The sequence below is a fragment of the Geotrypetes seraphini genome, chromosome 19, assembly GCF_902459505.1.
Source record: "Geotrypetes seraphini chromosome 19, aGeoSer1.1, whole genome shotgun sequence".
Lineage (NCBI taxonomy): Eukaryota > Metazoa > Chordata > Amphibia > Gymnophiona > Dermophiidae > Geotrypetes > Geotrypetes seraphini.
In genome coordinates, this window is record NC_047102.1 from 12,965,934 (window position 1) to 12,985,100 (window position 19,167).

Sequence of the window (19,167 nt, forward strand, 5' to 3'; positions counted from 1 at the left end):
CGGACAATGCCACGGCGGTGGCTTATGTCAATCGTCAGGGGGGCACCAAGAGCACTCTGGTGGCGCAGGAGGCGGCTCGGCTCATGGTTTGGGCGGAGTCGCATCTTCTGGACCTCTCGGCCTCTCACATTGCCGGGGTAGAAAACGTTCAGGCGGACTTCCTCAGTCGTCACTTCTTGGATCCGGGAGAGTGGTGTCTCGGCGCCGAGGCGTTTCAGTTGCTAGTGCGTGCTTGGGGGCAGCCCCTGATGGATCTGATGGCTTCAAGTGGCAACGCCAAAGTACCCCGCTTCTTCAGTCGTCGCAGGGACGGTCTGGCCGAGGGTCTGGATGCTCTGGTCCAACCGTGGCCAACGGAGGGGCTGTTGTATGTGTTCCCTCCTTGGCCATTAGTAGGCAGAGTACTGCTTCGCATTGTTCGCCATCCGGGGCTGGTGGTCTTGGTGGCTCCGGATTGGCCTCGTCGTCCGTGGTATGCGGATCTGGTGAGGCATCTGGTGGCGGATCCTCTTCCTCTGCCTCTCGAGTGCAATCTTCTGACGCAGGGTCCCATTCCCATGTTCGACCCGTCTCCCTTTTGTCTTACGGCTTGGCTCTTGAAAGGGGCCGCCTGAGTAAGAAGGGATATTCCGACAAGGTGATCTCTACACTTTTGGGGTCCCGGAGGCTTTCTACCTCTCGGGCTTATGTACGGGTTTGGCGTCTTTTTGAGGAATGGTGCCGAGCGCGGGGAGTGGTCTCCTTTCGCGCTTCTCTGCCTAACATTCTAGAGTTTTTGCAGGATGGCCTGGATAGGGGCCTGGCCTGGTCTTCTCTTCGGGTTCATCTGGCGGCCCTGTCGGCTTTTCGGGGGCTGGTGACAGGTCAGCGTTTGTCAGCCATTCCTGATGTGATTCGCTTTCTTAGGGCGGCCAAGTTGCTCAGGCCTCCCATAAGGCCCTCGATTCCCTCTTGGGATCTCAATCTGGTTCTCTCTGTTCTAGTGCGCCCTCCTTTCGAGCCGTTGGATGGCTGTTCGTTGAAGGACCTTACGCTGAAGTCGGTCTTTTTGGTGGCCATTACTTCCGCTAGACGGGTGTCGGAGCTACAGGCTTTCTCTTGTAGGGCTCCCTTCCTGGAGTTTTCAAAGGAGCGGGTTGTTTTGCGGCCTGTTCCTTCCTTTCTGCCGAAGGTAGTTTCTCCTTTTCATGTCAATCAATCGGTGGTCCTCCCGGTCTTGGGTAGTCGGGAGGGTTCTTCTGAGCAACGACAGCTGCGCAAGTTGGATGTCGGTCGGGTCCTCCATGCTTATGTGCAGCGGACCCGGGATTTTCGGAGCTCCGATCATCTCTTTGTGCTTCTGGCGGGTCCTCGTCGGGGGGCTGGCGCTTCTAAGGCTACTATTGCGCGCTGGATCAAGGAGACGATCGCTTCCGCTTATCTTCTGAGTCAGAAGCCGGTTCCGGAGTTTCTCAAGGCTCATTCCACTAGGGGTCAGGCGGCTTCTTGGGCTGAGTCGTCGCTCGTGCCTCCGGTGGATATTTGTAAGGCTGCGGTTTGGTCCTCCTTGCATTCATTTGTTCGGCATTATCGGGTAGATGTTCAGGCGCGTCGGGACGCGGTGTTCGGTGAGCGTGTTCTGGTATCGGCCCTTCGGGGGTCCCGCCCGTGAGAGGGACTGCTTTGGTACGTCCCAATCGTAAAGTTAACCTCTACTGGTCTGGAGAGTGCTAAAGAAGGAGAAATTAGGTTCTTACCTGCTAATTTACTTTCTTTTAGCTTCTCCAGACCAGTAGAGGTCCCCACCCTGTCTGTTGTTGTTGTTGTTGGGGCTGTTGCGCGGGCAGTTTTTGGTTTTTGCTGCGGGTTCTAGTATTTTTCTAGGGCCGGGGAGAATTGAAGAACAGCGGCTGTGGCTCGGCTGGCTTAGCTGGCGAGCTGTGGGGACCTTCTTCCTTCGGGAATTTCTCCTCTGCATTTTCCAACAGCATTTTTTGGGTATGTTATTGGTTACTCCTTTCGGAGTATTGTTTTTTCTCTCTGTTGTTTCCAGTTCTTGGTTCTGCTTGGCTATTCGGCAGACTGAGGGAAATAGAGAGGAGGGGCTAGGATATACTGTCCCAAAGTTTTGTTTTCAGTCTCCACCTGCTGGTCATGATTAGATATATACCCAATCGTAAAGTTAACCTCTACTGGTCTGGAGAAGCTAAAAGAAAGTAAATTAGCAGGTAAGAACCTAATTTCTCCTTAACACATGAAAAGGTTTATAAACATCACCCTCTTACTATCATTGTGGCCTATTTAAGTGTAGACTATCAATCCACAATGGCATATAATAAACTTCAAAGTGCCTACTTTCTAATCAATCTTTTTTTCTTCAGATAATGCATTTCTAAGTACCTCTATGATCTTCAGTTCCAGCCAACCACCAGCCAAAATTATTTGAAGGCGCGTTTCTCTTTCTGGCTTTCATTCATCAGACCTTAGTTTTTTTAAGTGCTTGTGCTCTCTATTTTGTTTTGTGCAAATCAATAAGCTTTTCTTATACAACTTTAAAACTTATGTACTTAACTTTAGTTATTTCTTCATTCTTTTTTTGAACCTCGGGAAGGACTATTTTAAGTACCTACATTAGTAAATCTAGCTCTCATTTATAGCTGGAACAGCAGAGGGTGGGATGACTTGCCCAAGTTCACTGGAAGCATTAATGTTACATTGGCTCCTGATTTCATGGAGAGTTGGTGTTTAAGAGCCTTCAGCATGTACTGCCGAAGGCAGTGCTAGATTTTATTACACCGTATGAGCCTACTCGGTCATTGCTGGAGGTGCCTTCTTTCGGTCTATTACCAAAGCGACTATTTGTTCTAGGGTTTAGTGTGGCAGGGCCCCAAATGTGGAATTCCCTGCCTGATCCTAGCATATTTAACTTTTCGTAAGACTTTAAATACGCATCCTTTTCAGAAGGAGATTTAGTACTACCTAATAAGGGATGAGGGTTGATAATTTGTACATTATGGTTTGTTTTAATTAGCTAAAAGTATTTTGTTACTTTTTACTTTCATTTTTACTGCTTGGTTTTGATATGTATCTTTCGTTTGTGTGTACATTGTAACCCACATAGATTGGTGTGATATGCAGGATAATTTTTTTAAAATAAATGGGATTTGAACCCTAGCTTCCCTGGTTTTCAGCCCATAGCTCTAACCACTAGCACAGAAGTGATATTTCTTAGCTCATACCAAAGAGTTGGGTCAAGACTGGTCTTTACCACTTCTTGAGGTGGTCTGTTATCCTTATCTAGTTCTTTCTTTCTCTTAAGCCTTGTAGGTACCCAAACTTGGGGATGCTTGTATTAAGCACAGAGCATAATGCAGTACAGTATCTCTCCTTTTCATGTACGTTACTCACTCCGATATCCTAAATTATATGTGCAGTCTGCAGCGCTTCTATTAAGATATCACATTGATTTTTATATCTCCACTATAGGGAGATTCTATGGAGCTGGAAATCTGGTGTCTGGAAATGAATGAAAAGTAAGTGCTGGACAACAAATTAAATATCAAAGCTTCTGATATAACTGAAGCCTCAGGGGCTGCACTAAAGAGTGAAAGGTTTTGAGGATTTCACATGAGAAAAAGGGCTTGGGAAATGTCAGAACTGGAAGTACAGTACTCCCCAGATATTCACAGGGGTTCCGTTCCAGGAACCCCCTGCAAATATTGAAAAACCGCAGCTGGAGTGCCGGCGAGTGAAGGAAATCACTCGCGGTATGCTCCGACCGCCTCTTCCTGTACTAAAGTCAGTCTACACTGATCAGGAGCTACTTTGACATGCTGCTCTTGATTGGTGTAGCCCGACTTTAGTCTAGGAAGAGGCGGTTGGAAAATACTGCGAATGAGTGAAACTGCGAATTCGCAGGGGAACACTGTACAAGCATTGTAACTCATCTTGCAGAAGACAGAGGGACAGCCAGCTCAACCACCAAATTTAAGTTTGACACCTGCTGGCCAACTTAAGAACTGCATGTGAAGTAGCTGTATTAGGAACTATATTCTGTTTTCTAGGTGAAGGGAAACTCTATAAGTGGCCAACTACTGCCAAGAAAATAATGAAGTCTCAATATGCCATTTTCCTAATGTGAACTTCATGGGGGGATTAAAGTGAGAGGCCACGCAAGATTCCTTAATGAGAACTGGTTGAGGAGAGAGAGAGGAAGAGAAAAACATAGTGCAGGGTTTAGAACCACAGAAACATGGTAGCAGTTAAAGGGCAAATGGCCCATCCAGGCTGCGCTTCTGCAGCATTTTTTTTTTTTCAACAAATTTCTTATTTATTTATCTGTCCCAGTGGGCTCACACTATCTGGGGTAATGGATTAAGTGACTTGCCCAGGAGCCGCATGGGAGTTGAACCCGCAACCTCAGGGTACTGAGGCTGTAGCTCCAATCACTGCACCACACAATCCACTATCTCCTCCTCTCTCTGAGATCCCATGTGCCTGTCCCAAACTTTCTTGAATTCAGTCTGTTTTTTTATAGGTCGGATATATATATATATCCTCGATTGATAGTAATCTGAACCTGACCAATTTTCCTGTCCTTCCCAGGTGTGACCAGGATATCAAAGTTTCCTACACCGTGTACAACAGGCTGTCTTTACTGCTTAAGTCTTTACTTGCTATAACGAGGGTTACACCAGCCTACCAACTGTCCAGGAAACAGGGACATGAATATGTTATTCTCTACAGGTACAATGAGAATTGGGCTCCTTGTTACTACTTTGATGTGATCCTTGAAGCACTGGGCATTATAATAACATAGCAATAAAACTAATATTTTGGATTGTAATATGGGAACCTACCCTGGGTCCTTAGCAGCAGGAAATATGCTTTGTATATTAGTGCAATGGTAAATAAATGGAAAAGTGAACCAGATTAATGCTGAAAATGTAGGCATTTGTAAACTAGAGAAGGCTAAAAATAAACCTTTAAACCAAAGTGCAGTCAAGAGTAGATTAGAGAAAAAAAGCACATAAGTGATTGTTAATAAAATAATAAAGTACACCATCACTTGGCAGATTTAAGTTTTGCTCTGTTGCACGAAGGAGTCGAACAAGTAAATTGTTAATCAAATGAGCCTCAGACACCCACACAGATCGTCAAAATCACTGCTGTATTGGTAAAGCTATATTCAGCTTAATGTTCATACTATCATAGGCTCCTCTTGCAGTCGGGGGAAGTGCAGTAAAGAACTCAAAGGCACTAAAACCTATTGAGAAAAACCAGCGCTTCAACAATCCCGGCAGCAGAGTTTGAAATATGTTCATAAACTTCTAGTGACAATCACAGCAACACTTGACGTAGTTGTCAATAATAGTTCCAACCCGCTCTTTTACTTAGCTCATAAAACAGACATCCTTCTTTCTTGGGTCTAAACATTGGCTACACCACGCTGCCCTCCGGACATACAGTTGTAATCCAACTTGTGGTAGAAGAGCAGTCAAAATTCACCCTCCTTTAAACAAGAGCCTTGTTTCGCCAAAAGTCCACTGCTTCAGGAGCTACTTTACATTTCTCGTAATTCAGTATGTGGGTTTTTCTTCTCTCTTTTTGTAGGATATATTTTGGAGAGGTACAGCTGACGGGACTTGGAGAAGGTACTGTAGGAGCTGCATAATTACCCCATTCTTTATCCTCCCCCCAGACGGGCACAGACGGATGGGTTTACTTATGCTCCTCTGCCAGCAGGTGGAGACTGAGAACACATTGACTTTTGGCAGTAGTACAAGTGGGCTGTGCAGTCCCATCTGCAATCAGTCTGTTCTCAGTCTCCAGCAAGTGGAAGTGGAGAGCCTGTGCAGTCTTTCCTGTGGTTAGTTAAGGCCTGTTGGATCCGATTAGTGGCCTTTATCTTTTCTTTTTTGCTGTTCAGATAGAGCTAGGGTCTGTCAGTCAGACCTTGGGTGCCACACTCTGGCAGCCCGAGTCCCTCCCCTCCCCCACATTTTCCCCCACTTCCCCATTTTTTGTTTAGAGGTGCATTAGCTGCACTCCTTGTCACAATAAGGACAAAGACTACAGCTTTGAGAGCCCGTGTGGTCTGCTCCTTTGTCAGTTAAAGTTTTTTTTAGTTAAAAAAAAGTCCTGAGGCAGTGCTGGTCTGAAAGGAAGCCTTTCATGCAAAGTATGTTTGTTATAAGCATGTTGTACTCACAAGTCACATTCAGTAGAAATACTGGAGCTTCTGATGTTAGGTTTAACCATTAATGCCAAAACACCACCCCAAAGCAAAACAAAAAAAAACTGAACATGAAATAGATGTTTGAGATAAACACCAGGAAAGTACCACTTTCCCTAGTACTCCCTGATCCTTCCATTTGCTATTTTTGTATGCTCAACTTAGATTCCGAGGCTTTTCTGTGCTGGTAATGCCTACATGATGTAAGCATGAAACAAAACAAAAATGGCAGACAATGTACACGATGCAGGCAAAAAATTTATTATTCCAAAGTTAAAAATGCAGTAATATATAAAAACTTTTACCAACCAAGGGACCTACATGATGTAAGCATACATATTTGATTCTACTGAAAAAGGGATCCAGCAATAGTGGTGTGAACAACATGAGGAAGGACCTAGTGAAGCTCGAGGAATGGTCTGAAATTTGGCAGCTAAATCTTAATGCTATGAAATGCAAGGTCATGCATTTGAGCTGCAAAGACCCAAGGAAACAATACAGTTTAGAAAGAACTTTTGTGAATGAAAGAGGAACGGGACTTGGGTATGTTAGTATGTAATGATCTTAAGGTAGCCAAACAGGTTGAAAAGGTGACAGTGAAAGCTAGAAGGATGTTAGGGAGCATAGGGAGAGGAAGGACCAGTAGGAAAAAGGAAGTATTTATGCCCTTATACAAGACTGGTGAGGCCTCATTTAGAATATTGTGTACAATTCTGGAGGTTGCACCTTCAAAAAGATATATAAACAGGATGGAGTTGGTCCAGAGGAAGGCTACTAAAATGGTGCGTGGTCTTCATCATAAGGTGTATGGGGACAGACTTAAAGATCTCAATCTGTATATTTTGGAGGAAAAGGCGGCAGAGGAAGCTCCAGAATGAGGGCATAGAATAAAGTTTAAGAGATGATAGGCTCAGGAGTAATACTTTTTTACAGAAAGAGTGGTAGATGTGTGGAATAGTCTCCCAGTAGAGGTAGTGGAGACAAAGACTGTATCTGAATTGAAGAAAGCGTGGGACAAGCACAAGGGATCTCTTAGGGAGAAATAGTGGATGCCGTGGATGGGCAAACTGGATGGGCCATTTGACCTTTGTCTGCCATCATATTTGTGTTTTCACACAGATTTTTCCCTACCCTCAAAGGATTCCTTAACTAACTAGAAAATAAACTCCTAAATTTACAGCACATGAATAGCTAATAAGAAAAATGTATCTATCGGGCAGGTATAATAGGAACATGTATCCTCGTGTGTAATTCTTTCAAAATAAACATTTTGAAAACAAGCAACATCTCTCGGCAGTTTCTACATGCAAGAACTGGACTTTACACATTGCTGCCAATTGTTTCTGCTTATATGTAATATGTAAAGTGCCATCCATCGTGTGTGTGTATATAGCAAAGTTGCTTACCTGTAACAGGTGTTCTCCGTAGACAGCAGGAGAATGCAGCCATACTTGTTGGTGAAGTTCTGAGCCCGACTGTGCTCTCTCCTAGCTAAGTAAGCTTGACAGTTTTGTCTAGCAATAAAAGGAATTGAAATGAGACAATGGAGGGCGGGCAAGTGTGTCTGCATTCCCCTGCTGTCTATGGAGAACACCTGTTACAGGTAAGCAACTTGCTTTCTCCAGAGACAAGCAGGGGATATGCAGGCACACTTGTTGGTCAGTCCCAAGCTTGAAGAAAGATAGGTGGAGGTAAAAATAGTCCCAATGCAAACAAGTTTCGTAAGAATGATTGTCCAAAACAATTGTTGAATAAAAAGTTTAACAAAAATTTCATGTACAAAGTTGCACTATTCAGAATTGCCTCAGGATGGGTGAATTCAATGGCATTCTAAAGTAAACATTTATATAGTTATACAGCCTCCACTTGTAAATTCTGTTGCACGGGGGTTTCTATAATGATCTCCTTAGTTTGACTCCTCCAATGCCGGGTTTTTTCCTGTATCGTTTTGCCTGTTTTCTGCATGTACAAGTAGGAGCAGAGAGAAAGGAATATTATAGACTAGGAGATCTAAGAACATAACTTAATTTGTGTGTGGTTTAGTAACAGGTCTGAACTTTATGTTTAGGGAGGGGGGGTGTTTTATCCTGGTAAGGAAATGCGACTACCTGTCTCTATTTTGTGGGCAGTCTATGTTAATCCTGTTATGCTGCGCTGTTGTCATCAGTAAGAATTTGTTTCGACATAAAAGCAGTTCTGGGGGTTTTTTTTCTACAGGGTTTCGGACAGTGCGGGCTGGGACTGTGGGAACCCCAATAGGCACCATCACATTGTCCTGCGCTTACAGAACTAACCTGGCTTTCATGTCAACCAGGTGAGCATCAGATTTACACTCCCATAATGACAACAGCCTCTTCCAATAATTCCAGTTTCCGTTTCCAGGTCCTCTTTTGATCTCCTATTACATCTAGGCATGTAGACAGAATGGAAATAGCCCTTATCGCACAGAATTAGCTAGAAGAGGCAACATATGGCAGTAGTGACCTCTGGTCACAACTAGATGCAGCAGAAGGTGAGGATACTACAGAGATATAACACTCTTTACTTGTTGCATTACAGGCAGTTTGAGAGGACCCAACCCATCATGGGAATTATTATTGATCACTTTGTGGACCGTCCCTTCCCCAGCTCCTCGCCCATTCACCCCTGCAACTACAGGTGAGGAAGAGCAGAGACCAAAAAACAGTAGCAGACTTAACGAGATTCCCTTCTTTGTTACACCCCGTTTCTTTTCCCCTTTTGATTACACTCGAGGAGCAGAGACTCTGCACTAGACAATGACATGGTGACAGAATTTGTCACCCTCCCCATCCCCATGGATAACTGCGGGAAGCCATCCCCGTGTCATTCTTTAAGGAGAGAGGGAAGAATCAGAGTATGAATGGGCCCAGCCACTGACCCTCAAGCCTTGTATTGAAGAATGCTGGCGTAGAAGGACCGAGGTTGAGATACTCTAGTTTCCTGCGGTTACCCGCAGGAGCATCTGTACACAATACCTGCCACATGACACCCTGCTTTCTGTACACTCTTCTGTCTCAGCCTCAAACTACAGGTGAAGAAAAACCACAAACTGTCCTATTAAATGACTAGTTTCAGCCCTCCCTTTGTCCCTCCTTCATGGCCTTCAGCAGTCATTGCTGGGTAAAAACAGAGTGCAAGAGCAGCAGGCTGAGAAGTCAGAGTTCAAATCCCACTCATAAGCCTTCTAGGGACAGGATAATACACCATTACTATAGGGAAAGGGATTGGAACTTGCCTACCACCTTTTTATAGTTTTACAACCACATTCAGGTACCTCAAACATTTTCCCTATCTGTCCCAGTGGGCTCACAATCTGTCTAATGTAACTTGGGCAATGGGGGATTAAGGAGCAGCATGGAGTTTGAACCCACAACCTCAAGGTGCAGAGGCTGTAGCTCTAATCACTATGCCACACTCTCCTCTAGTAGTTAATTACTTTGATACAGTAATAATAAAGTAGTTAACTACAATAACTTATTTCCATTAATGCAACTTTTTGTACCACAATGCAATTCATCTAAGCTAAATCTGAAATCCCTTCCCTTCAAGGGGAAATGGACATGTAAGACTACATTCCCTCCCCCTCAATATAATCCCTTACTAACTAGTCAGGACAGACTTACCCATATATATCAAACTACAGTGGTAGGTGGATACAGACTGGATGTCTCTGTGGCACTAGGACAGCAGCAGTTTTAGGGAGACAGATGATTTTAGAGTATAATTGTAGTTAGTAATATTGAAAGCAGGCCCCATAGTTCTATCCATGCTCACTGTGGCAGTGGAGGTACCCATGGGAGCATTTACAGTACTTGGGTTGGAGATAACTTTTTTTTTTTTATAAAATCTTTATTCATTTTTAATCATTCAACAAGTGTACAATTTAATATCATACATATCTTCACTTTGCTGAATTCTAGGTCTGCCTGTGTAAAAGACAGAGTTTTCTTGAATTTTAAGTCTATAGAAAGATAAAAGCTTGAAGTAGGATGGGCTGGGGAGGGCATCAATGAGAATGCCACTAACTTGGAACATGAGGATGTTACTGGCCAGACTTTACAGTAGATATCCTGCAAACAACGGGATGGTTGGGGTAGGCTAGAGAGAGATTAGATGGCAACTTCAGCAGTTGGAACCTAGGACAATACCAGGTGGACTTAAGTCTATGGCCCAGAAATATCAAAGAAGAAACAAGTGTCACCATGTGTCACCAGGCCAGGCTGCGCCCCAGCAGGTATGGCCGAGAGAGCCCAGAGCACACGACACTGACCAAGCGTTTAATCAGTTCCCAATTGGAGTGGTGGATAAGTAATAAACCCCTGGATTGATTCCAACTTAAAGTACTTTATTCTATCTGGAACTTACAATTTTTAGAAAACCCCAAAATAATCTTCCAAGAAAACATGGCTTCTAAAGATATAGTCCAAAATGGCCTCCCTTAGGCCATGTTCCTCCTGGTCCATTCAAACTCCTTACTGCTCCAGTACTATATTCAACTGGTTCAAAAATGCTTTCATACAGTTTCTATTCAATTTCTTATTCAAAATTATTACTGGCAGCATCAGACTGGATCCTGCCTCTGAGCTGTTCTGACTGCAGAGCTCAGGGCAGAAGGACCTCCTCCCACAGTGACCATTGGTTGTGGTCCCTCCCCATAGAGCCCACAATCCAGTCTAAAAGAAAATTATCCCCAAAAGACTGCTGCCAGGGTTGTACAGTGTAAACTGCCACAGCCTAGAAAAAAACTCAGGTGCTTTCAAAAGAAGCTTGCAAGAACCTTCACAAGGCTTTATAGTAAATTTTCCCCAAACTTAAGTTTACTGGGGCAGCCAGCCTCTTTATTTACTCAATAAACTAGCAAATCATTGTAACTTCTAAGTTAGATATTTGGTTAAGTCCCAGCATGACCTCAATTTAAACACAATCAGTTTCCATGTCCCACAGGTCAGTTTCAGTATTTCCCTCATTAAAATCCATGACTTCCTAAGGGTCTAAATACTCTTCATTGTTGGAAGCTTCACTCACAAAATCTTCTAACATTTCAGAATCAATATGGTTAGATCTGACCTGTATATTCTGTTGAGGTATGCTGCTTCAGGTTCTAGGATCTGGGCTTTCTTCACTACCATGTTTCTTCTCCAGTGTGGGTTGGTTCAGTGGCTATCTCTCCCCTAAGCACTGCTGCTGGCCTTTATAAGCCTCAGGATAATGAGCTACAGGTGTTGCTTGTTCCTGGCTAAGTTAGAGACTAGAATGTTCTTGGTGTCACCTTGAATTGGATCCCCCATGAATGTTGTGAGTTGCCTTGTAAACATTCCCCCTAGGAACACTATTCTCATCACTATTAGTTCCACCCACATATTGTTCCCCCTTCCTTAAGTCAGGTGAAAACAAATAGGTATTTTCCTGCTCATGAACTAACCTTCCCTGCAGTGGTTCCCAAACCCTGTCCTGGGGGACCCCCAGCCAGTCGGGTTTTCAAGCTATCCCTAATGAATATGCATGAGAGAGATTTGCATATAATGGAAGCGACAGATATGCAAATCTCTCTCATGCATATTCATTAGGGATATCTTGAAAACCCGACTGGCTGGGGGTCCCCCAGGACAGGGTTTGGGAACCACTGCTTCCCTGGCTGGGTCTAGTTCTGGGTTGAGGAGTTGGTAGGGTTCTTCCACTTTGGGACAGTACTTTCCTTTGCCTAGCCCAGGGGTAGGGAACTCCGGTCCTCAAGAGCTGTATTCCAGTCGGGTTTTCAGGATTTCCCCAATGAATATGCATGAGATCTATTTGCATGCACTGCTTTCAATGCATATTCATTGGGGAAATCCTGAAAACCCGACTGGAATATGGCTCTCGAGGACCAGAGTTCCCTACCCCTGGTCTAGCCCTAGGCACAGGTGTTTTCTTACCACCCTTCTCAGCCATCAGGGGTAGGCAATTCCGGTCCTCGAGAGCCGGAGCCAGGTCAGGTTTTCAGGATCTCCACAATGAATATGCATGAGATGGATTTGCATGCACTGCCTCCTTGAGATGCAAATCTATATCATGCATATTTATGGTGGATATCCTGAAAACCTGACCTGGCTCCGGCTCTCGAGGACCGGAATTGCCTACCCCTGGTCTACCCTGTGACACAAGTTAATTTCATCATGCATTTTAAATGAGAATGACTAATAGGCAGACTGGATGGACCATTCAGGTCTTTATCTGCCGTCATTTACTATGTTATGAGAAAATAAGACTTCTCACACACAAAAAAGCATGGAAACTCCTAAGATATCTTTCCGGTGGGGAGACAGGAAAAACTATTGCCTCGTATAGCCTACTATCAGGCCAAAAAGAGTGTGACCAGGAGCAAAACTGAATGTCCCCCAAATCTTGGAATTGCCTTTACTGTCACCGTCTTTCCCATCATTGTGATTTTAGTTTACCCTTATAGGTGTGTGAGATTTTTATCCTTTTATTTTTGATATATGTAGCAGAATACATATAAACTGCCACCCTAATAAAGTTTCCTGGATCTGATGATAATGTGCTGGAAGAACATCTCTCCATAATAAGCCTTATTGAGCAAAGAATGCATGTATAGAATTAGTTCCTTCTTGGCGTTTATTATGTGATGCCTTTAATTCCTAGATTAAAGGATTTTAAGGGGGGTCATTAACTAACAGCATGTGCTATCACTTACATAGGGCCCATAGGAGTAAACTTGGATGTTAGGAAATGACACTTGAAATGAACCTTTTGCTGTCAGAGGTAGCTATTGTTGGGCACCATTTTCTTTGTCGACTCAACAATTTGGTTATTAAGTTGATTGTTTTTTAGGATTGTCATATAGAAGGGCCTAATCGTCTTAATTTGGTCATTCCCACGTTAAATAGCCAACACAGAAGGGAGCATAAATAGGCAGGGACTGCACCTTAGAGTTGGCACCGCAGATAACACGGAACGGTTAATATAGTTGTAATTGACTGCATTGTGACGCCTGGGCATGCAGTTAATTTGCAACAACAAACATTTTTATGCATTAACCGTGCCAAAAAAAAAAATGCTGGGAATGCTCTCAACAACACTTAAAGCGGAAGATTTTACTATTCATACTTTTTAATATTAGGGGAGTGTGTGGCGAAGGGGTTAGAGGCTGTGGGTTCAAATCCTTCGCTGCTCCTTATGACCCTGGGCAAGTTACTTAATCCCCTCATTGCCCCAGGTACACTAGATAGAGTTTGAGCCCGCCGGGATAGATAGGGAAATATGTAAACCACTTAGGACAGGGGTGTCCAATGTCGGTCCTCAAGGGCCGCAGTCGTCGGGTTTTCAGGATTTCCCCAATGAATATGCATGAGATCTGTTTGCATGCACTGCTTTCATTGTATGCTAATAGATCTCATGCATATTCATTGGGGAAATCCTGAAAACCCGACTGGATTGCGGCCCTCGAGGACCGACATTGGACACCCCTGACTTAGGATATAAGGGTTATATAAATAATTAAATAAATAACTTGATGATTGCTGCCTAGTAGCCTCAAAACCTTAGCGCAACTCAGTAAATGAAGCCCAGAGTGGTTTTTGTTATTGGTGCAGCATAAGATTAAGCTTTGGTAGTTTGTAACCATTAAATATAACATAAACATAAAAATTTACTTCTATACCGCCGTTACCGTTAAGTTGTAAGCGGTTTACAAAAGAAAAAAAAATCATACAGCCGAAAGAAAAGTTTTATTTTTTTTTTAAAATCTTTATTCATTTTCCATTCTTTCAACAAGTGTACAATGTTACAACATATAATTCACATAACTCACTTAAAATCCTGACCAATACTGTCTTAAGTACATTAAAATCCCCCTCCCTCCTCCCATCCCATCCCAAATCAACAGTGTACTCAAACAAAACATATATATATATAACCCCCTTTTCTTATAATACTTCTAAACCATAAAGGTGTCTAATCATTTGAATACACACTCAATGGCCCCCAAATCTTTTTAAAATTATTATAATTTCCCTTCTGTAACCTAAGTATCTAGAAAACAAGTATGTTTTCAGATGTCTCCTAAAAAATTGGTTAGAGCAAGATGTCATGAATAGAAAAACTAAATCCGTATCCCCAGAGGCCATGATGGTATCTTTTAAATTTACACCTTTTAACCAATGAAAAGGTAAATAATGCAATTTTGGTTATTATAAATGTGAATAAATCTAAGAGATAGTTAGGTGCCAAGCCAGTCAAGATATTATAGCAAATACAACCGAACTTAAATCGAACCCGAGCTGGAGTTCGCGGAAAAAGGGGGGTTACATGATCGGACTTTTTCATATTGAAAATAAGTCCAACCGCTTTATTCTTTTTTTTAACTTACAACAAGTGTATCAATAAATGACATTTGAAATTGAATACAACACTTGAATTTCCATCATATTCAACATTAATAATAAATGATAATATTTAATCCCTTCCTCCCATATCCTATACATTCACATAAATTCTATAAAATTTTCTTTCCTTTTGAACTAGACAGTTAATAAAAATTCAGAACCCCACCCCCATCCCCTCATTTGCATTGTACTTATAATGGAAAAATTGTATCTATTCATTACAAGATGCGTAATCTGCGCAGGGTTTTTTTTTCTGTGCCAGCCAGTTGGACAATATTACAATAGGCCAGTTGACTCATTATTTATATATAATGTTTTTAATATGTATTTTGAGTTGCTTTGTGTATTGCCAATTAATCAGTGTATTTAAGTAATAATACAAATGGTGCATCTTGCTTTCATTGCCTGAAACCTGTTTTTATTTTCTCTGGTACAGAGGAACTTGTGAGGATCAAGGGATGACCTACGGGACAATAGAAGACTCACAGGAGGTGTGCACCACCTCTTTCTCTACCTCCCCACCCTCACAGGTAAAAGACATCTGTACTTAGGCTGTAAAGTTCCTTTGTGAGGCCCCCACAGGCATCAACAAGCAGGACTTGGAATGGGTTGTGGAGAATTAACCACATATGTTTAGCTTAATGATTGATGACAGAGATTTGCATGCATTGCCTTCATTGCATGCAAATCTCTCATGAATATTTATTGTGGATATCCTGATAACCTGTCTGGCTGGGGTGCGATTACATTTTGTGGGGATAATTTATTAAGCATATTCTTTAGCACTCTCCAGACCAGTAGAGGTTAACTTTACGAATGGGTATATATCTAATCATGACCAGCAGGTGGAGACTGAAAACAAAACTTTGGGACAGTATATACTATCCTCCCTTCTCTATTTCCCTCAGTCTTCTTTCAGTCTCCAGCAGGTGTTGAGTGATCTGTACCCATCTCTCTTGGTAGGGCTGTTGGAATTTGTTTAGGGGTTTATTGTCCCTGTTTTTGGCCGGACGGAGCTTGGTCGGGCCCTGTTTGGGGGTCCGTCCGACCTCGGGGGTGTCAAACCCGGCGGGTCACGAGCGGGGTCCCTCCCCCCACTTCCTCCACCTCCCCACATTTTTTTAGAGGAGCCTCAGCAGTATCCCTTGCCCCCTAAGTCAAGCAAGGCATATTGCTTCGAGAGCCTGTGGAGTCTGTTCTGTAAAAAAAAAAAAAAAAAAAAAATCCTGAGGTAGTGCTGGTCTGAAGGGTTGTTTCCCTTTAAGAAAACTGTATTTTACTGTATTTTTTCATGTAACCAGCACTTTTTTATAGCTAGGTCGCGTCTGGAGCAATTGTGCCCTTTTCCGGGGGAGTAGGCCACAATTTTAGTCCAGCCGCGAGGCACTCGCGGCCGGCCTGAACTCGGCGGTTTGGGTCGGTGAGGTGGTGGAGCTCCGTCGGCAGCGGCTGCAGGCGCCCAGAGCTCCCCGCCGATGGTGCCTCGCGAGTCGGCTTGGAGCAGTGGGGAAGCCCGGTCTTCCACAACCGCCCACGGAGGGATTCCCCGAAGGATTCCCTCTCAGCTGATTTTTTGACAGCTGATGCCGACTTGCCTGTCTTAGCGGCTGGGACTGTTCAGTCTTCTCAGCCGCTACAGGCCATGGAGGGAGCATTTTTGGCGGGAACTTCGCCATTTTCTTTGTCTGGCCCCTCCATTTTGTCTGCAACCTCAGGTGACCTTCCCCCTGTATGGCGAACACAGGGGCAGGTTTCAGCTTGGACCCCTGCTGGGGCAGGGAGTCCCTGGGGACCCCCAGGGGTTTTTTGCCCCCAATTTATTTTCTTTCTTTGTGCGGACTTTTGGGGGTCCCACGTGCGCCTGGGGGGTTTCGGGGGGGGTTTCCCTCCGCGCCCCCTATGGCTTTGCCTCCCTCTTTTCGTTTGGCGTCCCCTCTTCCTCCTCCCTCATCCAAGCGCCTGCGGGGGGGCTTGGATTGCGAATTGGTGGGCGGAGGAGCGTGTTGGCCTGGTTGAGGACCTGGCTGCTTTGGCGGGCTTCCAGGATCCTCTAGAGGGGACGCCTGTTGGCAGCGGGGCGGCGGGTTTCCCGTCTTCCAGAGCAGATGCGTCCGTGGTGCGCTTTTTTATTCAGAGGGATGAGCTTTTAGACCTGTGTAGCAGGTCTCCTTGGTGCTGCATTTTTGCAGTGGCGCCGCCGGAGACCCCGCGTATGGGGGCCCCTCTGCTTCAGGGGGTCTGTCCTGGTTCCCGCTCTTTTCCTGTGCGTCAGGATTTGCGGGATTTTGTGTTGGCGCAGTGGCCTATGGGCGCAGTTTCGTTTGGTGTGCGCCTTGGCTCTTGGGTATCCCGTCCCGGAGGGAGGTAGGGCTACCTTAATTTCGCCAATGGGGAACGCGGTGGTCTCGGCACTTCCTAAGCGGCATACCGTGCCTGTTATGGACGGTTCTGCTCTTAGGGTCTCGGAGGCGCGTGCGTTAGAGACTCTTCTTAAGTATGATTTTGATGTCTCTGCCTTTGGGGTCCAGGCGGCTGTTTGTGGGGAGCTAGTCGCTCGCGCCGTGTTTCGGTGGGCTGAGCGTGTCCTGGATCGGGAGTCTGATGACTGGTCTCTAGTGGATCAGGAGGTAGCGAAGATTGCGATGGCTGCCTCGTTCCTCTCAGATGCTCTTTATGACTTGGTGCGGATTTCGGCTAAGTCTATGGCATGGCCGCGCGGCGTATTTTGTGGCTGCGCGCTTGGGCGGCGGATTCTGCGTCCAAAGCTAAGTTTACTAAAGTTCCCTTTAGGGGGTCTTTTTGTTTGGAGAGGAATTAGATGAGTTGATTCAGACTCTGACGGACTCGAAGGTGCCCCGTCTGCCTGAGGACCGTGCCCGCCCTGCGTCTAGGTGTGGGGCTGCCCGGGGGCGTTTGCGGGAATTTCGCAAGTATCGCCCGGGGCGTGGGGCTGCTTCTTTCCCGGCTCAGGGTTTTTCCCGGGGTCGGTTCTTCCAGCGCATGCAGCCCTTTCGGGGGGCCCGTCGGGGGGCAGGGAATCCCTCCGCCGGTTCCCCCGCTTCCCGTCCTGCGCAATGACTCCTTGCCGGCGCCCCCTTTGGTTCCGGTGGGGGCCCGGCTGCGCAAATTTTTCCCCAAATGGGCCGAGATCGCGTCCGATCAGTGGGTCCTTGAGGTGGTGCGGGACGGTTACGCTCTGGAGTTTACCCGCTCTCTGCCGGACCTTTTCCTCGCTTCTCCATGTCAGACTCCATGGAAGACGCAGGCTTTTCGTCAGACCCTTCAGCGTTTGCTAGATCTCGAGGCAGTGGTGCCGGTGTCCCCTACGGAGTGGGGCACCGGCAGGTACTCCATTTACTTTGTGGTGGCCATAAAGGAGGGGACCTTTCGGCCCATCCTGGATGTCTCTCGATCTGACGGAGGCCTACTTGCAGGTTCCAATTCGGGCCTCTCATCAGCACTTCCTTCGCTTTGCGATCTTGGGGCGGCACTTTCAGTTCTGTGCGCTTCCCTTTGGTCTGGCCACGGCTCCTCGGACGTTCACCACGGTAATGGTGGTCGTCGCGGCAGCCTTGCGGTCGGTGGGCATCCTGGTTCTCCCCTACCTGGACGACTGGTTGATTCGGGCAAAGTCGTTGCAGGAGAGCTCCCGGGTTACGGCTCGGGTGGTGGAGTTTCTCCGGTCGCTGGGCTGGGTGGTCAACCTTTCCAAGAGTCGGTTGGTCCCGGCTCAGCGTCTGGAGTGCCTTGGGGTTATGTTCGACATCTCCTTGGGGAAGGTCTTCCTTCCAGAGGCCCGGGTGAGCAAATTGCAATCTCAGATTCGCCTGCTTTTGGCGTCCCGGGGTCCTCGGGCGCGAGATTTCCTCCAAGTCCTGGGGTCAATGGCGGCGTCCCTGGACGTGGTGAGGTGGGCGCGGGCCCACATGCGTCCTCTTCAGTATGCTCTGCTCCGGAGGTGGTCTCCCCGGAGGCAAGATTTGGATGTTCCGGTTCCCCTGCGAGGCTTGGCGCGCTGCAGTCTGCGCTGGTGGCTCCGGACCCCTCACCTGGTTCAGGGGGTGGGTCTGGATCTCCCGCAGTGGACGGTGCTCCTTACGGATGCGAGTCTCCTCGGTTGGGGGGCTCAGTTTATGGGCCACTCAGCTCGGGGCACCTGGTCCGCGGAGGAGGCCTCCTGGTCGATCAACGAGTTGGAGACCAGAGCGGTCAGGCTGGCGCTGTTAGCTTTCCACTCCCTTTTGCTGGGCAAGTCGGTCAGAGTCCTGTCGGACAATGCCACGGCGGTGGCTTATGTCAATCGTCAGGGGGGCACCAAGAGCACTCCTGTGGCGCAGGAGGCGGCTCGGCTCATGGTTTGGGCGGAGTCCCATCTTCTGGACCTCTCGGCTTCTCATATAGCCGGGGTAGAAAATGTTCAGGCAGACTTCCTCAGTCGTCACTTCCTGGATCCAGGAGAGTGGTTTCTCGGCGCCGGAGCGTTTCGGTTGATAGTGCAAGATTGGGGGCAGCCCCTGATGGACCTGATGGCCACGAGTGGCAACGCCAAAG

At 46.0% G+C, this 19,167-nt stretch overlaps 2 protein-coding genes across 8 annotated transcripts in view; one reads left to right on the top strand and one right to left on the bottom strand.

Moving 5' to 3' along the window:
* HARBI1 (harbinger transposase derived 1) overlaps positions 1-11,422 on the bottom strand; it is a 30,706-nt gene extending 19,284 nt beyond the window's left edge. Inside the window, exon 1 of the mRNA XM_033927977.1 lies at positions 11,303-11,422. The gene's annotated coding sequence lies outside the window, so the exon portion shown is untranslated. The remainder of the gene's footprint in view (positions 1-11,302) is intronic.
* Positions 1-19,167, top strand: part of ATG13 (autophagy related 13) — a 47,283-nt gene that overhangs the window by 14,895 nt on the left and 13,221 nt on the right. For 3 of the 7 annotated variants that reach the window (XM_033927969.1, XM_033927971.1, XM_033927975.1), the window contains exons 5-10: positions 3,466-3,512; positions 4,585-4,725; positions 5,593-5,633; positions 8,432-8,528; positions 8,774-8,872; positions 15,053-15,146. In XM_033927969.1, the coding sequence (XP_033783860.1) occupies positions 3,466-3,512; positions 4,585-4,725; positions 5,593-5,633; positions 8,432-8,528; positions 8,774-8,872; positions 15,053-15,146 (519 nt within the window). Of the gene's footprint in view, positions 1-3,298; positions 3,375-3,465; positions 3,513-4,584; positions 4,726-5,592; positions 5,634-8,431; positions 8,529-8,773; positions 8,873-15,052; positions 15,147-19,167 lie in introns of those variants that run through there. The other 4 variants (XM_033927970.1, XM_033927973.1, XM_033927972.1 and 1 more) reach the window with 3 other exon arrangements.